The 18,460-nt window shown below is 39.8% G+C and overlaps 3 protein-coding genes across 8 annotated transcripts in view; 1 reads left to right on the top strand and 2 right to left on the bottom strand.

Moving 5' to 3' along the window:
* Positions 1 to 4,773, bottom strand: cdkn2aip (CDKN2A interacting protein). Of its 3 annotated transcripts, none has more exons than XM_058381590.1 (4): positions 4,615 to 4,773; positions 3,974 to 4,239; positions 3,762 to 3,883; positions 1 to 29 (listed from the first exon to the last, which is right to left on the bottom strand). In XM_058381590.1, exons 2-4 carry the CDS (start codon positions 4,216 to 4,218, stop codon positions 16 to 18), a joined length of 381 nt encoding a protein of 126 aa, XP_058237573.1. In that variant the 5' UTR covers positions 4,219 to 4,239; positions 4,615 to 4,773; the 3' UTR covers positions 1 to 15. The 3 variants fall into 3 exon arrangements, with proteins under 3 accessions (XP_058237573.1, XP_058237571.1, XP_058237572.1); XM_058381588.1 differs by lacking the exon at positions 1 to 29 and adding an exon at positions 2,655 to 3,421; XM_058381589.1 differs by lacking the exon at positions 1 to 29 and adding an exon at positions 2,655 to 3,421 and having other exon boundaries at positions 4,567 to 4,707.
* On the top strand, positions 4,768 to 14,307 carry tubgcp4 (tubulin gamma complex component 4). Its single transcript, XM_058381587.1, has 18 exons — positions 4,768 to 4,947; positions 5,177 to 5,305; positions 5,621 to 5,743; positions 5,835 to 5,888; positions 5,982 to 6,038; positions 6,321 to 6,400; positions 6,653 to 6,854; positions 8,358 to 8,523; positions 8,604 to 8,728; positions 8,820 to 8,870; positions 9,214 to 9,319; positions 9,431 to 9,538; positions 11,041 to 11,185; positions 11,290 to 11,467; positions 12,049 to 12,183; positions 12,350 to 12,466; positions 13,862 to 14,001; positions 14,084 to 14,307. The coding sequence occupies exons 1-18, from the start codon at positions 4,870 to 4,872 to the stop codon at positions 14,094 to 14,096; spliced, it is 2,007 nt and encodes a 668-aa protein (XP_058237570.1). The 5' UTR covers positions 4,768 to 4,869; the 3' UTR covers positions 14,097 to 14,307.
* Positions 14,297 to 18,460, bottom strand: part of tp53bp1 (tumor protein p53 binding protein, 1) — a 20,240-nt gene continuing 16,076 nt past the window's right edge. For all 4 annotated transcript variants that reach the window (XM_058381584.1, XM_058381585.1, XM_058381586.1 and 1 more), the window contains 5 exons: positions 17,343 to 17,531; positions 17,165 to 17,259; positions 16,495 to 16,691; positions 15,100 to 15,236; positions 14,297 to 14,599 (listed from right to left, as the gene is read on the bottom strand). In XM_058381584.1, coding sequence (XP_058237567.1) covers positions 14,415 to 14,599; positions 15,100 to 15,236; positions 16,495 to 16,691; positions 17,165 to 17,259; positions 17,343 to 17,531 — 803 coding nt within the window. In that variant the 3' untranslated portion in view covers positions 14,297 to 14,414. The remainder of the gene's footprint in view (positions 14,600 to 15,099; positions 15,237 to 16,494; positions 16,692 to 17,164; positions 17,260 to 17,342; positions 17,532 to 18,460) is intronic.

Genomic DNA, 18,460 nt, shown 5'->3' on the forward strand with positions numbered 1-18,460 from the left:
TTTGTCTTCGGTTTTCTATTGCAGTACTTCTGTGTGAAAAAAAACCCAATGGAATAATTTATTTCATAATAGAATAATAGAATAAAGTTATTCAAGTGGGACTGAGTTGCAAATACTTACTTACGTCTAATATTTTTCTTCCTAATAGGGACGTTGCCAGGATATGATATTGATTCAAAAGCACATCACTTAAATGAAATATAACTGAGGATAGCTTTAGAGTTTAGAGCAGCAGCTGGTTATAAAACAAGGAGCCACACAGCAGAGCAGTCAATGAGCGACACCGTCATAACACATCTGGGACACTGTGATTGATGCGTCATGTCGAGAGCTGATCCCTTAGTCTTATGTAAGGAAGGACGTGTCTTGCATGTAGAGATTTTTTTTTTTTTGTCCAGTCACCATAAATGATATGATTGTGGAAGTGAATTTAAGCTCATCCCTGAGGAGAGGAGAAGAGAAGGGAGAAGAGAAAAGCACAGAACTTTCAGTCTGTCCCTGCATAAATCAAGTGTCCCTCCGAGGCTAGCCATTTATGGAGGTCAGCACAAAACCAGCCTTCATCACCTACGACTAAATTGCGCCAACTGTCCATCAACTCGGGCCTCTGACTGGGTGCCTTCACTTCATATTAGTTTCACTCGTGTTTATTAATATTTAGCAGTGGTCCGGTGGAATCCGAAGGGCATGTGTGCACACGTCAGATACAAATCAAGTTTGATTTCGATGCATAACAAACATTTTAGCTGTGACCTACAGCTGTGTGTATACAGGTGGTGGGTTTTTAATGAAGTGTTGAAAATTTCACAATGTTTTGGCATCCCAGCGCGAAGGCGAAACATGTCGTGACCAAGAACTCACACTTGTTACTCTGAAAATGTCATATTGACCAATTAAAATGATGCCCTGAAGAAGATATGAGAAACTGATATGAGAATAAAAGGTCATGAAATGGCATGTATTAATAAAGCAACAGAAACTGTAAAATGCTCAGAGCGTCACGTCATTTAAGAGCAGTGAACCTCAGCATGTTATGGTGGCTATTAGAGTTGAAAAGAAATACTAAACAAGTCCTTCACTCCCATCAGCTTTCTAATAAAGACCTGTGCCTTTTCCGCTTAAATGTAGATTGTTGAAGTGAATCAACTGCCCGATATATAACCACAAAATCCTGTGTGTTCATATATTTTGATTGATTTTTGCTTACTTATAACCCTTTCAGTCTTTCAGGTCATCTACTCTCATGGACAGTCAAATAAATACACATTTCTTTTCAAATATTCTAGCAAAATGTAAGATGTAAAAAACTCCTAAATCACTTGAGAGCATTATTATATATTTATGTAGCTCTCTAGACAATCTATCGTTCTCTAAAAACCTCCAAAATAATCCCAAACAGAACCACAACTGGGTCTGGTTTAAGATCCTCTGCTGTAAACACTGAACACTACATATATGTGTGAATGTTTGAATATCCCCAACACAAGATGAAGAAATAAAAAAAAATGTTCTCTTTTCTGATAGTGAAATAAATATTCTGTAAAAACTTGTACACACAGGTCTTTGCTTTCAGAACCTTAACCTTTATTATACTGTAAATCTTCTAAACAGCACTGTGTTACTTGATCAATCTTTTTCTATTTCGTTTTAAATATCAGTTAAGAGATTACACTGCCGTCAAGAAAAGGTCAGAATTGGCACACTATCTTTTCTAAACTGTGTCTATTTTCTATGTTCAGAAGTAATCATGTCTAATATATATATATATATATATATATATATATAAATAATTTAAAAAACAACCTTTAACATTTGCATATTTAAGACTTGAATGTTAGAATATTTGGAGAGATTTGTTTGATTTCAGGTGTTTAAGCCTCATTTACTTATGGAAAATCTGTTTATTTTAGAGTAATATTTAGACAGAATCGAAGTGAAACTCATGAATGAAAATAATTTATGCATGAAAAAGTTACATTTCTTCAGTTGAAAATGAAAATAGATGTCAGTATCATGACCAGAAAATGCGCCAAGATATTAAAAATCTTTAACCGATGGAGTAAAAAACATTTACGGAAACATAGGAAAGTTTCTTAACATACAGAACTCAAGGACTTGAATTTCAGCATGTCATTTTGACGGTTTTATCTGCTGTCAAAACAGGGCAAAGAATATATTTTCGAAAATATTCAGTCAATGCTCCAGTAACACAACAACCTTGTTCCTAACCTGGAACAGGATAATGATATTCATGTCAAATTCAAGGTACAGTGCAAGCAGCTCTAAGAACAATAACCTTCACATAGATTCAGGCTTAATCCATCCAAACCATACACACTTCCACAACAGACATGAAATAATCCAAACTCAATAGATTTTATATGAACATATAAGGAGAACATCAACAATTGGGATAAACCTTATAAATGATTGGATTACTTTGATGAGAGTGAAACCATTTTAAATACCACAAACCAACCGAAATGTGAGAGAGGTCAAGTGCAGTTTGCTTATTAATTCAACGTTAGCTTATATACAGACCAAAACATAGTCAAGTTAGCCGAAAATTTGTAATTACTAACGATAGACTCCTCTACAAAAGTGGGGCTCAGACTCGAAACAATCCTACACGCTTATGCTTTCACTCTAAACTGTCTTGTGAAAAATGAACTGTTGCTTGTTTCTGATCAGTGTTAAATTCACAGCAGTATAAAAGTTTGTGTATAAAAGGCGTTCACTACAGCCCTGAACCTTCCATCGTCAACGTGACCTTATAACAGCAACTGAAATATCATTATCAAACAAAATTAGAAGTTGTTTTAGGGCACAAAGAGACAGAGATTTGCTCATTCGACTTAAAAAGGATAGCTAAGAGCAGGAGGCAAAATCGAACTTCTCGGCTGTTCATCTAACAGAACCAAATCCTCTACATCTCGACCCCGGAACCTGCGACGGGAGATCTTCACCGTCACCTTCCGCCCCTGAAATCCTTTAAGGGCCTCCTTCGAGGCCATGGCCCTCGCTGCGCATTCGTCACGGCCGTATCCTGTACCCATGTAGACAGTGTGGCAGCGCAGTTCACACACCTGGCCCTCTCTTTGGGTGCAGCCGGCAGGCAGGTCAGGAATGTCTTTGAGAGGCACAAATACACAACTAAGGCTGGCCTTGCATGACTCCACACAGGTGCGCAGGATCTCAAAGTGATCCAGGTTGGGTCCAAAGCCTCCTGCAGACACCAGTTTCCAGGCCACGGTTTTATAAAGACGATTAAAGAAGGGCTGATGTTCTGCAGGGGCCTCGGGCAGAGGACCTGATTTGACAGCAGCAGTGTTCGGACAGTCCACATTGTGTTCTCCGCCTTTAATGTCAGAGTCGTTAGGAACAGTTTTGTTTTTCTTAGCACAGCTCTCAGCATCCATGGCTGCACATAAGTTGGAAATAGAAGTGAAAAGGACTCATAATCAGTGACTGTGAATGTTGTGATTATCTTAATTTAAATTCAATGATCCTAAAGGAGTGTAAAGGTGCATTTTTGAGCAAAATAAAAATTCTGGACTTATATTCATTTATTATTATTTATTTATTTCTCTATATTTTACTACTCCAAACAATTTGTATTTTTTTTTTTTAAAAATCCAAACCATAATTTTAAAATTTTTAACTCCAGTTAAAATTTCAGCTTTCAGGTGTCAAATCAGTGAACAAATAAAACTGCTCTAAAGTTGGGGATGATGAGCAGTAAGATTATTGCGGTCTCACACCTGAAACAGACGGCCTCTTTCCTTTTCCTACGATCTCATCTTTTGTCTTTTGCACGGGACTTTTGCTCACGCCAATCCCCTCCGCCATCTCTTTCACCTTGTCCATCACAGGTTGAGGATAGCTACAATAAAAGCACACCATCAAAGTCAAAACTGTCTTACAGCGATAAAGAACACAGGTATGCAAGTAATCATAAGGACAGATCACATACCGACAGCCTAAGAACGTTTGGTTGGCCCAAACCTTGGACAGAGAAAGAAGCCTGTCCAGGCTGGGAGTTGTGATCCCTGGTTGGATGGTAGGAAAGGCCTCCATGTTGCGTAGAACAAACTCTCGCCTGGCATGCCAGTGTTTATTCGTCTCAGAGAGCTCTCTTAAGGATTCCACCCAGTGTGCCAGGTGAGGGTTTTGCTGAAGGTACTCAGAAACAACATCCTGTCCGCTCCCCTCTGCCATCACCGGAAAAGAACCAGATAACTAAAAAAGAAGAGATTGCGTATTACTTATACAGACACTGTTTGTGTAGTTTCCATTACACATTGGCACCAATATTATCTTTATGCTTGATCACATCAAGGTAGTTATCCTTTAAAACACAACAACATGCTAATATGACATTTAACTAGTATTGTATCGCATACTATATATTCAAGTTCGATGTATAAATATCACAATTATCACTCGATATGTTCCATCACGAGTCTCTTGCCACGTTTATCATTAGAACGTGTTTGCAGCTAGCCGTCCACCTTTGCTTATCTCATTTGCATCATGTTATTAGCACATATAAAGTAAATTAAATACCTTAAACACATCCTTTTTGGGAAAAAAAGCAACGAGTAAAGCACCAACCTTTAAAAGCTTTCGTTCACCGATTCTACATAACCAGGTAACATTGATCAGATACCGCTAGCAGCAACATCAACAAAATATTAGGCTATTGAAAAGCCCCTTCCGTGAGCGTCATCGAAACGCGCCTGCGAGTTTAGCGCAGTTTTTTTGTGCACACGTCACCGGAATGCGACGCACATTTGGCGGTGTTTATGATAGACGTTAGTGTTTCAATGGACGCCGTCTCTAGTGATATCTGATTAAACTGCTGTTACGATGATCCACGAGTTGCTGCTTGCTTTAAGCGGATATCCTGGAACCATCATTACATGGAACAAACGAAATGGTTTACAGGTATTTCTAGGCGTCACTCTAATATGGTGTTAAATTTCCTGCTGTAACTAGCTGTAAACAATTTGCAAAATAATCATTTCATAATAGTCAGGCATGGTGATGAAAATGAATGTTTTAGATGCTTAAGTAAAGAGCCAATAGCTGTAACCCCATTATAAGTTACTTACAGTCTCCAGAGTGCTCTATGTTTCTAATCTGGAGTCACTTGGAGTTGTGTTGCTTGTTGCAGGTATCCCAGGATCTGCCCTTTCTCCATCCCAGTGAAACCAGTGTCCTGAACCGGCTGTGTAAGATGGGCACAGACTATGTGCGGTTCACAGAGTTCATAGAACAACACACAGGCCATGTCCACCAACAAGTAAATTTTATTAGTATTGTATTGTATCTTTTCAGTTTAATACTGATTTCAGAGATCTGAGTATTGGGCAGTTCTGTATGCTGATTGGATATCGTCTTCTTGTTAACTTATGCAAAGCATCCAAAGCATGTTGTAAAATGTTACATGAGTAACCAGCATATAAGTATGTCCAGATTGGATAAAATGAGTCATTCTAGCCGATATTGACCCGAAATCCATACTCAGTATCTGATTTCAATTTCTCTAGGTCAAAAAAAAAAAAAAATACATATAAAACCTTTTCCCTGTTTGTGATTTCTAATTTGTTATCTCTAGGAGCACCACCTGAGCCAGCAGAGCCAAAGTGGGTTACATGGGATATACCTGAGGGCTTTCTGCACTGGTCTGCACTCCATGTTGCAGCCTTACAGACAAGCATTACTAGATCTTGAACAAGAGGTGTTATTACATACTGTACAAACGTCTCTCGTCTTTCATATGAGTATCTTAGAATCTTAGACTGAAATTGGTCTTTTAAATATTTTTGCAGTTTCTTGGTGATCCACATCTCTCCATTTCCCATGTAAACTACAAGCTGGAACAGGTACTAAACATTCCATTTGAGTTTAGAGTTGTTAAACTAAATGACAAACTTGATCACACTTTCTGTATCCTGTGGTCTTTTCTTGCTAATCAGTTTCAGTTGCTGTTCCCTTCTGTGATGGTTGTGGTGGAAACCATCAAATCTCAAAAGGTTAGTTGATTGTTTTAACACATTGATATAAAAAAGGAGTGTCCAAGCTTATCATCAAAGCACTGGTGTGGGTGTAAGTATTCACTCCACTTAAACACATGATTCCACCTGGTTAATCAGCTGATCTTGGCTTTTTAATACACTAAGGTCTAGCTTCGGTTTGGTTGGAATGAAAACCTGAACCCACACCGGTCCTTTCTGGATAAGATCGGACACTCCTGATGAAGTTAAATAATGAAGGTTAAGTAAATGAAATATGTTAAATGTGTTTGCTTGGATCAGATCCATGGCTGTCAGATTCTGGAGACTGTTTACAAGCACAGCTGTGGAGGACTTCCCCCTGTACGGATGGCCTTAGAAAAGTGAGTCTTACATAAAAATTATTAAACACTGCCTTCAGTCATAGCTTTGGCACACTTTCGTAAAACATCAGACTAGAAATTTCTGAATTCATTTCTAAGCTCTTGGCTTTTGTGTGGATGGTTTTGGTATGATGGATGTTGTCAAAATAATGTAAACAAACCTATAAATATTATAAAATTGTGTGAATTATCTTTGGTGGATTCGAGTTGTACTCAGCAGGTTATCTTCTAACAAACATTTGGCTTAAACAGGATTCTTGCAGTGTGCCATGGAGTGATGTATAAGCAGCTGGCTGCATGGATGCTTCATGGCCTGCTTTTGGACCAGAGCGAGGAGTTCTTTGTGAGACAGGGCCCCAGCGCAGGAGGAGCTGCAGCAGCACAGGAGGAGGAGGAGGAAGACCTTGGCATTGGAGGTCTCAGTGGGAAGCAACTTAGAGAACTGCAAGACTTGGTAAGAAAATGTTTTTCTTCACATCATATGAAATAGGGCTGTGTATCTGTGGCTCCAGGAAGATGTGAAAATCATGTATGAAAATGAACAACATAAAGAGAGTCAATTATTATTGTGCACACCACAAAGAGTCCAGGAATTGAGGAGGCAATCTTCCTCTTTATTGGATTTGAGCAGCACAGAAGCCACGCCTACTTTACTGAACCTGACCTGCAGAAAATTCATTCCTCCTTACTGAGATTGACACACAGAGGCCACGCCTACTTCACTGAACCTGACCTGCAGAAAATTCATTCCTCCTTACTGAGATTGACACACAGAGGCCACGCCTACTTCACTGAACCTGACCTGCAGAAAATTCATTCCTCCTTACTGAGATTGACACACAGAGGCCCCGCCTACTTCACTGAACCTGACCTGCAGAAAATTCATTCCTCTTTACTGTGATTGACACACAGAGGCCATGCCTACTTTACTGAACCTGACCTGCAGAAAATTCATTCCTCCTTACTGTGATTGACACACACAGGCCACGCCTACTTTACTGAACCTGACCTGCAGAAAATTCATTCCTCCTTACTGTGATTGACACACAGAGGCCACGCCTACTTTGCTAGGCCTGAAAAGCAAACAGAAACATAGAGGGGGAAAAAAGAAAGAAATACACAAAGGCAAAAGATATTAGTTCTGATATTGCGGCTGTGCACGTGATTTTTGTATATAGAGACACCAACATTAATTTCCAGTTGCCTCACTATTTTTGTATGACATTGCAGCTTGATAAAATCCTGAGACCTCAATTCCTGAACTATTATAAAACCCTAGCATGTAGCGGATTTGAGACATAATTCTTTCAAAACATGATAGTTCATGCATTTTAAAAGCCTATAATCTGCTTGAAGCTTTATCCAAGAGTTCATAACATCATCATCCTACAGTGTTAATGTAGCTAGTATGTTGATGTGTGGGTCGATTATTCCATTTGTAATTATGTACATCCTTGTGTCTCAGATTTTCCTGGTTTTTATCACTGTTTTTAATTCTTTTTGACTTAACACTAAGTTACTGTTAATAATGCCTCCTGGTGGTCCAGCAGCAGGATCCTGTGCTCTCATTGCCATGGCCCGGGGATACTTATGATTTAACTCTCAATGCCAGTCCCAAGCCCAGATTGAATGGGAGGGTGGCGTCAGAAAGGGCATCCAGCGTAAAACTTGTGCCAAATTGAAACATGTGGACCAACTGATCCGCTGTGGTGACCCCAAACAGGGAGCAGCCTAAAGAACAACAACAACTAAGTTACTTTTGATAACTGTTTTCTAAGCTTCTGTTAAAATCCATGCCTGAAATGAACTGTCTCATTTTGAAATGTCAGGGATTATAGTGATGACATCAACATCATAATCATCTTAATCCTCAAGAAATTCTGAACATTTTTGCCGCAGTTTTTCTTATCTTGGCTTGTGAAATGTTCTGAGCTTTTCTGACCTTCTTCCTCTTTAGAGACTGATCGAGGAGGAGAACATGCTCGCCCCGTCCCTGCAGCAGTTCTCCTTGCGCGTCGAGATGCTGCCTTCGTACATTCCTGTCCGAGTAGCTGAAAAAATCCTGTTTGTCGGGGAATCGGTCCAAATGTTTGAGAACCACAACCATAGTCCTTCCAGAGCTGGTGAGCCTGCATTAGATGCATGATTTTGTATTTGATTCTGTAAAGTATAATCCTTACATGCTGTATTGTGTTTATTTTAGGGTCCATACTGAAACACCAAGAGGACACATTTGCTGCAGAACTGCACAGACTCAAACAGCAGCCACTTTTCAGCCTGGTGGACTTCGAGAATGTAATCGATGGAATTCGAAGCACAGTTGCTGAGGTCAGTTATGAAGCACACTGTTTTCTTTCTGTTTTTTAAACACTCTTGATGCCACATAATAACTCTAACTTTCTGCTTTTCATTTTTTTAGCATCTTTGGACTTTGATGGTTGAAGAATCTGACCTTTTGGGTCAACTCAAGGTAAACAGGAGGACATGTTACAAACAGTAATGTTAAGCAGTGATGATGATGATGATGATACAGTATAGTATTGATATAAAGATAAATGTAGCTATAATAAATGTTTTTTTAATGTAAAATATTCAGCTCTTATTATTCATGATGAACTCCACTGTTACTCAAACAAAACCATAAAAATCAGGTTATTAATAGTTTATCAAAAAAATGACTTGATGTGTATCGCTGAGTGACATTTTTTATATATTGTGTTTATATATTGTGACCCACCTTTTAAAAATTGATATGATTTTTTTCACCATATCCAACTTTAATTGCTGTACATATATGTTTTTTACCCCAATAGATCATAAAGGATTTTTATTTGCTGGGACGTGGTGAACTGTATCAGGTCTTCATCGACCTCGCCCAGCACATGCTGAAGACTCCACCGTCAGCCGTGACAGAACATGGTGTGTGTGGTGTGATCTGCTCAGCACCTCTCATAAAACTGCCATCAGTATCTGATTTAATAATAAACTCTCACTGTAATAACGTCATTTAGTTATCACTCTCGTTTCCAGATGTGAACGTGGCCTTTCAGCAAGCTGCTCACAAAGTTCTGCTTGATGATGACAACCTGTTGCCCCTCTTGCATCTCACTATTGACTATCAAGGGAAAGACACCAAAGGTACTTGTCACCACAATAAATATTGAATCTCTTGCAAGGGTTTTTCTAAATGACATTCTTCTGTAGATGTTTGGCTTGTAGCACCACTTAGTGGTGGCAGAAAGATACAAATCCTTAGAGCTAGTTAAACTTTTTCATAATTTGATAAGTGCTGGTTTTAATATAAACTGTCAACACATAAATGGAAGCTTTAGTTTTTTAATTGCTATTAGAAGATATGGATAAACTTGTTGCAGTTCCCCAGAAGCCCTTACATGGCACTTATTTGAATAAAAGTAAGCAAAGTCATTGTTAAGATACCCATAACAATTTACCAGACACTGGGAGTATAATGTGATGCCTAATATAGCTTTAATTTTTATTATTATTATTATTAATATCATACCATATCCAAATCAAACATGCGGACCAGATGATCCGCCGTTGCGTCCCTAAACATAGAGAGCAGCCGAAAGAACAACATTAATATCTTACCATACAGTGTTTACCCAATTACGTTACTTGTTATAATGAAGGAAGTTAAAACCTAACAAGCTTGCTTGCTGATCTAGAGGATACCAGAGCCTAAATTGTATCACAATATTCATTTGAATTTTGCACATTTATTTAAGAACAGACTCTTTAAGGACCCACACACACTATATTGCCAAAAGTTTTGGGACACCCCTCCAAATCATTGAATTCAGGGGTTGGGCTCGGCCCCTTAGTTCCAGTGAAAGGAACTCTTAATGCTTCAGCATACCAAGACATTTTGGACATTTTCATGCTCCCAAATTTGTGGGAACAGTTTGGGGATGACCCCTTCCTGTTCCAACATAACTGCACACCAGTGCACAAAGCAAGGTCCATAAAGACATGGATGAGTGAGTTTGGTGTGGAGGAACTGGACTGGTCTGCACAGAGTCCTGACCTCATCCTGATAGAACACCTTTGGGATGAATTAAAGCGGAGACTGAGAGCCAGGCCTTCTCGTCCAACATCAGTGCCTGACCTCACAAATGCGTTTCTGGAGGAATGGTCAAAAATTCCCATAAACACACTCCTAAACCTTGTGGAAAGCATTCCTAAAAGAGTTGAAGCTGTTATAGCTGCAAAGGGTGGGTCAACTCCATATTACATTCATGTGCATGTAAAGGCAGACCTCCCAGTTTTAGAATGGCTCGCAGTCTCCGCTCTAATTCATCCTGAAGGTGTTCCATCAGGTTTAAGGTCAGGTCTCTGTGCAGGCCAGTCAAGTTCCTCCACACCAAACTCACTCATCCATGTCATCTCATGAAATTGTCCAAAATGTCTTGGTATGCTGAAGCATTTAGAGTTCCTTTCACCGGAACTAAGTGGCCAAGCCCAACCCCTGAAAAACAACACCTGGATTCAATGATTTGGAGGGGTGTCCCAAAACTTTTGGCAACATATTATACATCCTGTTTATAGAGAAACGACAAAGCTAATCAGTGTAAAGTGCATTCTTATTAACGCAGACGTTATGTCTATGTTTTTAACAGAGGCATCCGGGACTCGAGAAGGCACCACACCTCCTCAGGAGTCTTCTCCTCGAGAGCCTCCTTCCACAGGCTGGGCTGCACTGGGACTGGCCTACAAAGTCCAGTGGCCTCTGCACATTCTCTTCACTCCTGCTGTGCTGGAAAAGTAAATCATGCAGAAATGTGTGGAATACATTGCACTTGGATAGGAACTAGACCAGAACTGGACACGCCTGTTGTATATGTTTCATGATTTGAATTTCTGTTTAGGTACAACGTAGTGTTTCGATACCTGCTCAGTGTGCGCCGGGTGCAGTCAGAGCTGCAGCACTGCTGGGCCTTACAGATGCAGCGCAAACACTTAAAGTCTAACAAGACTGACGCAGTCAAATGGAGGCTGCGCAACCACATGGCTTTCCTTGTTGATAACCTGCAGTATTATTTACAGGTACTGAGCTACCCGAGTAGCTATTTCTACACAGATCAGACATAACATTATGAGCAGTGAGAGGTGAAGTGGATAACACCTTCGGATCTCCTTATCATGGCACCTGTTAGTGGGTGGGATATATTAGGCAGAAAGTGTACATTTTGTCCTCAAAGTTGATGTGTTACAAGCAGGAAAAATGGGCAAGTATAAGGATTGACAAGGGCCAAATTGTGATGGCTAGACGACTGGTTTTGGAGAGCATCTCCAAAACTGCAGCTCTTGTGGGGTGTTCCCGGTCTGCAGTGGTCAGTATCTATCAAAACTATCCTTTAAGTCCTGAAAGTGCGAGGTGGGGACCATGGAGGCTCATGGAGACCCCACCTCGCACCTTAAAGGATCTTCTGCTAACATCTTGGTGCCAGATACCACAGCACACATTCAGGGATCTAGTGGAGTCCATGCCTCAACAGGTCAGGGCTGTTTTGGCAGCAAAAGGGGGACCAACATAATATTAGGCATGTGGTCATAATGTTATGCCTGATCAGTGTATATGTAGTAACTGTTTTTTGGCACTGACTATCAATTCATTTCCCACTCAGGTGGATGTCTTGGAGTCACAGTTTTCACAGCTTTTGCAGCAGATCAACTCGACACGAGACTTTGAGAGCATTCGCCTGGCTCATGATCATTTCCTTAGTAATCTCTTAGCCCAGTCCTTCATCCTGCTCAAGCCAGTGAGTCTTGATTAACCTTTCAGATTTATTATTAAATTGCCCAGCCTATTATGCAGTTACTACAGTGAAAGTGATTTACGAGTGTGAGGAATACACATCTCGAACTGATGCCTCTTCAGGGAACTTATTTGATTTTTTTTTTAACCCCCAAATCTGACTGTCCTAGGTGTTTCATTGTTTAAATGAGATTCTGGATCTCTGTCACAATTTCTGCTTGCTGGTGAGCCAGAACCTGGGACCACTGGACGAGAGAGGAGCGGCTCAGCTGGACATTATGGTGAAGGTCAGTACACTAGTGGCTAATGGAAAACTTCAGCTGAAAATGATAGGAGTAAACTGAAAAGTTACTGTTTGGAAATTGTGATTTCTCAGTATTGTGGAAGTTTTATTAGAATAAAATGAAAATGTAAAAGAGCTTGTCTTTTAGCTGCTGTCAGACGTGCAGCTCTTAATGCGGCTGCCTGGTAACACAGCAGCACCTCTGCATTGCTGACCTGCCTCAGTGTAACTGTGCTCTTTCTGCAAGACCATAAACAACTCGTATCCTATTACAGGATTGTCGGGGCTGCTTATAATACAATATTTTTAGCCTGTAACTCAAAAAACATTTGTACTCACCATCCCCTGGTCACTCATGCAATTATTCAGTCAGCCAATCATGTGGCAGCAGCACAGTGCATTAAATCATACTGATACAGGACAAGAGCTTCAGCTTCTGATGTTCACATCAACCATCAGAATAAAACACCAGTAACTATGCCACAAGTTTTACTTTTTCTTCATTCAGGAGTTAAGCTATTAATCAGAAGGTTGTCAGTTCGAATACCAGGTCCACCAAGCTGTCACTGCTGGGCCCCTGAGCAAGGCCCTTAACCCTCAATTGCTCAGTTGAACAATATGAGATAAATTGTAAGTCGCTCTAGATAAGGGCATCTGCCAAATGGCAGAAATGTAAATGTAGCTTTAATACCACAACATATTAAAATGTACCATTCTACATAAAAATTAGATAGAGCTGTCTACAAGATGACTCCGGCGACATCATGCTTGCTTAATATCTTTTAAGTCATTTGTGCAATAGACAGGTCGCTTGATTTTCCTCTAGATGTAGGACTGAAAAAATCTACATATCGCTCATCCACAAATCAGTTCCTAATGACCTTAGTAGTGCTGCTAAACAGATGAACCCACTAACATGGATTTTATAAACAGATACACTTTTTGGTTATTTTGGAGACTAGTAAGCTAAATATTCTTGTCCCGGCGTCTTTTTTTTTTTTTTTTTATACAGATAAATCCATACCAGTATCTCGACCGAACCTGTTCATCCACAAATTACAGATCCTATGTATATAGGATGAATATAAATAGAAGCTGAGCAGACAGTCTGTAATCCTCGAGACAGTGAGGGATGCTTAATGGAGGCTTAGAGATCGGAGTTTAAATAGAAGTGTGTTTGTGCGAGCTAGCTGGAGAGTGTGTCTGGTGTGGGGGGGGGGAATCAAACCACAGAAATGTATTCCTGTAAAAAAAGGATACGTAATGAAAGAATGTGGCACTTAAGTTTTCAGTGTATTGTTCTCCACCATGTCTCGAGCTTGATTTTGGCCCGTGGGTTTAAAAACTGCTAAATTACAGACTGACTTTTGTAACATTAACCACTCTGCTGTTTGAATAGGGTTTCAGCCGCCAGTCGTTCCTGCTCTTCAAAATCCTCTCCAGTGTGCGTAACCACCAAATCAATTCCGACCTGGCTCAACTACTGCTGCGTCTGGACTATAACAAATACTACACTCAGTCAGGAGGCACGCTGGGAAGGTACGTGTGGTGAAGCTTGAATAATGTCACATTGTTTGTTAATTATAGCAATATTATAACTCGTATTTCTTTTCCTTTGCAGTTTTGGGCTCTGAGACAGAAACGGAGGATGTATTACCTCAACCTACACTGTTTAAATATGTCTTAAAGTCATGATATGATTTTACATTGTGTATTAACACACACGGCCTCTATTTCCTGATATTTATGTTGGCTCGTTTTCTGTTCAAATGACATTTGTGTTATTGTAAATACTGAATTATTAAAAAAAAAAAAATAATAATAATCCCAAGGGGAAAAAAAGGAGACACACAGTTTATTATGTCAAAAACAGTTTTAAAACTATATACAGTAAAAGCAGGCAGGTGCTAAAACAGTACAGGACGTTAAAAAAAATACTGAAGAGACAGAGCCTAAGAAGAGTAATCATGATGATACTCAGGCTGACTGCTGTAGGCCAGACGTTCTCCACAGATCACACACTGAACCAGCCACTCCAGAGACACCACCGGCGTGTCTGTGGCCATCACACACTTCAACACCTCTGCAGGACACGGCGCCGCAGACACCACCAGGTCAAACCTCTCTGCTGAAATATCTACAAACCAGGACAAAGGAAACGGCTTTATTTGTAAAGCTTCGTCTTCAGGTTAAAACCTTTCATTGACCCTGAAAAAGTCAGCAAATTGGACCAAGGCTATAACTGTAGGGAAAATAAATCAACAAAAATAGATGTAGTGTACAGTTTTGAACTTAATATCCAGCCTCACACATGAAATACATTCATGTGGCCTAATCCAAATACTTTCAGATCTACGTCAGAGCAGTCTCCAGGTTTGTTTTCTTTTGTGCTTCTTGCAGCCAAAAATGCTTGATTTTGCTGGAGCTTGTTCAAAATTTTGTGATCTTACTTGCACGGTGTGTGCGCGAGAGAGCAAGCGTGTGTATGTTCTTGTAGAAGCAAAATTGCAATCACAGGTTCCTTCTTATTTAATTAGGATTACTGTACACATCTCAGTCCAGTTCTGTGGTAATTTGGTGGTCAGGGACCCAGACATTCAGGTAAAAACATCTTCAAGTGAAGTAGGTAGAACCTACCAGAACTATTGTTGCTTATTTTATCTTGCTGGACCTTGGAGGCTCCACACATGGTGAGTAAGGAAGTCCACAAATCCACACGGTCATCTGAAAGCAGCAGGACCTTCAACGCTTTGAAAGGGGTACAGCGAGCATGCCTGTGGGAAAAAGAACCTTTCTTAAATCTGTACTGTTCTGTATTATAATGTAATAAAAGTTACTATCAGTCACAAGATTTCCAGGAAATTCATTTCTTTTTAGCAAATTAATTCCATACGTGAAAGGAACTGCTCATGGACTGACATCACATCTGTGATATTAACATTAAACACCAACACTTCAGTGGCTGAATAAAACAGATCATCTCTCACAACCTACAATGCTTCATAAATGATGTTTAAAGAAATACACAGACTGAAGTAGACCGAATTACTGAATGCTGTTAGATCCAGTGGCTGGATTAAAACTCTTCTCTCTGTGTCTAAGAACTGCGTAGAGCACGACCACTGAGCCTTACTTATCAAGCTGGAAACAAACAAATGTATTTGTAAATCATTCTGAAAAGAAATGTTGTGTTCGGTTAGTTTGACTACTAGTTGAGCTCCCGAGTTTGTCATTTTACTTAGATAAAGGAGACTAATATAATATAATATGAAGCTCAGTTACTTGGCTTTAAACTGGTGAGGTATAATTGGTGAAGAGTTACAGTACACAAAGAAGAAGCCTTAATGGTTGCCATAAATTACAGCACAATGGAATTAAATTCTTCACATATCTCAGCTTTTGGGGGTCAGGGTCAGAGCAGAGGTCAGCTATCGTGTGATGCCCCTGGAGCAGGAGGTTAAGGGGCTTGCTCAGGGGCCCAATGGTGGCTATATTATATATAAAATGACATCTACTGATTAGGGCACTCTTTAAAAGGAGTATAAAGCAGCCAGTGTTCTACAACAGTGTTACTGAGTTGAATTACTACCCCTAAAAGCATATGATCTCATAAATTCACTTGGTAACTGATTAGAGAAAAGAGTTGATGAAATCCTGATGGGGAAAAAGATTTTTTCCTCGAATCTTATATATTTTATAAGATATTCTATGCAACAGAATAATGTATATATGATTTTACAATTTGTCAATTTAATATATACTGGATTATAACAAGATCATAATAAATTGTCATTTTTTATAATTACAGTGCCAAACTCTTTACAATGGAATGTAGCTAATTTTTTATTTTAAAATTCAGTGTTATAATAAACCTATCCTTAAGCTCAATTTATTATCACTATTAGCATTTCTTAGCAAACCTATATACTGTGATGCAGGTTTTGGTCACATCACCTACCCTGATTCATATTTATTATTATTTGTTTTTTAATAGTGAGTAAATTTCCAGAACATATGGAAGCCCTGCAATACCATTCTATGATTCGTTGCTCAGGCCCAATTCCAGCAGGGAGCAGGTAGTTCCTGTAGTTCATCAGCTTCTTCTCTTGACAGCAGTCTCGCACCCAGATCTGAGAGACACAGGGAACTCCACCTGCCACACACAGCAGGTACGTCTGCGTACGGCAATGCTTATCAGCGATCAACAGGCTCTGGTACGCTGCTTTACACTGAACAGACAGAACACACAGGAAAAGTTCAACTTTATGGAAGGTAAATGCTGTAGAAATAACTACTACTACTTCTTCTTTTGGCTTTTCCCTTCACGGGTGGCCACAGCGAATCATCTCTCTCCACCTATCCCGATCTTCTGCACCCTCAACACTTGCACCCACTAGCTTCATATCCTCATTTACTACATCCATATACCTCCTCTTTGGCCTTCCTCTTTGCCTCCTGGCTGGCAGTTCCATGTCCAACATTCTTCTCTGATGTACTCGTTCGTAATCCTGTCCGTGTCACTCCCAAAGAGAACCTCAACATCTTCAGCTCTGACTCCTGTCTCTTCCTCAGTGACACTGTCTCTAAACCATACAAGCATGGCCGGTCTCACCACTGTCTTGTACACCTTCCCCTAGATTCTCGGCGATATTTTTCTAATCACAGTAGAAATAACTACTAGAGTTTACAAATGAGGTCTTACCTGTTCTTCATTAAATTCAGGCAGGATCATTCCTCCACCTGCCTCTAACTGCCTCTCGGTGTACTGCTTGTTATATGGAGCTGTGGGCACGTATTCTAACAACAAAAAGGAAACAGAAGAGTCTGACAAACTGTTTAGAGATTGAAAGAATGAATAGAGTTCGAGTCTCTTTTCTCACCTTCCTCTCCATCGCTGGTAGGCTGGTTGGACTTCCTGTCGTTGTCAGAGGATGCGGTCAGCATGAAGACGAAGCCCATGAAGAGAGACGTGCTCTCAGGAAGAGGGCCGTGGGTCACCAGGATGTCGTTGGGATCAGAAGGCAGCTCAGCTCCGCTCCCAGAGGTGTCACATGGAGCCATTTTCAAACCTAAACCCAAATATTAATATAAGTATGCAAGATTTAAAGTGTGATTATGTGCAGATTGGTCCAGAGAAAAATCTAATGACACAATTTTCTACTTAACTCAAAAGGTGTCTGACTTTCATGCGCCTAGTTTTCCCTCAAGCTTCAAAGCTAGCGGAACAAGCAACCTCTCACAATAGTCTTTCTCAATGAACACTTTTGTATAAATCCATGCCCAAATCTTCATATACTTGTTTCAGGCATCATTATCATTAAGTAATAAAAAACTTAGCAGAAACATACTGTATTGAAAAATCTAAGTGTTTTTAAGTGTGAAAATCAATTCCAATGACTATGCTTCAAACCTCAGGAGCATGTGCTTACATTTCCAGCAAGTAGAAAATTGTGTACATTAGTTTTTTTCACACTTACATTTCTTTAAACTGAACACTAGAAACCCATACACCATATTTAGAGTTATTGTTCTGCATTGGAGCATGCAAAATAAAATGAGCCACCACCCTGTGAGCGCACACACACGCGCACACACGCGCACACACACACACGCACACAAACACACCACCTTTCCACCTGCCTTTCCAACCGTACCCAAAATCTACATACCAACATCCATAAGAGATCTGGATCTGCTGCTCATTAAAACTCAAACAAAAGGGATCTTGATTCACGCTTGTATATGACAAATTTATGTAAAATATCTGAGGTTTGTTAAAACATCAAGATGCCAAACCAGGGAATAAGAGTTTTTAAAATCATGTTTAAAAAAGATCATTAAAATGCATACTTTGAAAAAGAGTTTAAAATGTAGAATACCTTACACAATAAGATCAATGCAATTTATAACATTAAAAGAAAAAAAATGGATGAATTCATGAAGCCATTATTAAATAGCTCTAAAAACGTCCTCAGTTCAGGTTTCTTTGCTCAGGCTG

The sequence above is a fragment of the Hemibagrus wyckioides genome, linkage group LG27 (genome assembly GCF_019097595.1).
Source record: "Hemibagrus wyckioides isolate EC202008001 linkage group LG27, SWU_Hwy_1.0, whole genome shotgun sequence".
NCBI lineage: Eukaryota > Metazoa > Chordata > Actinopteri > Siluriformes > Bagridae > Hemibagrus > Hemibagrus wyckioides.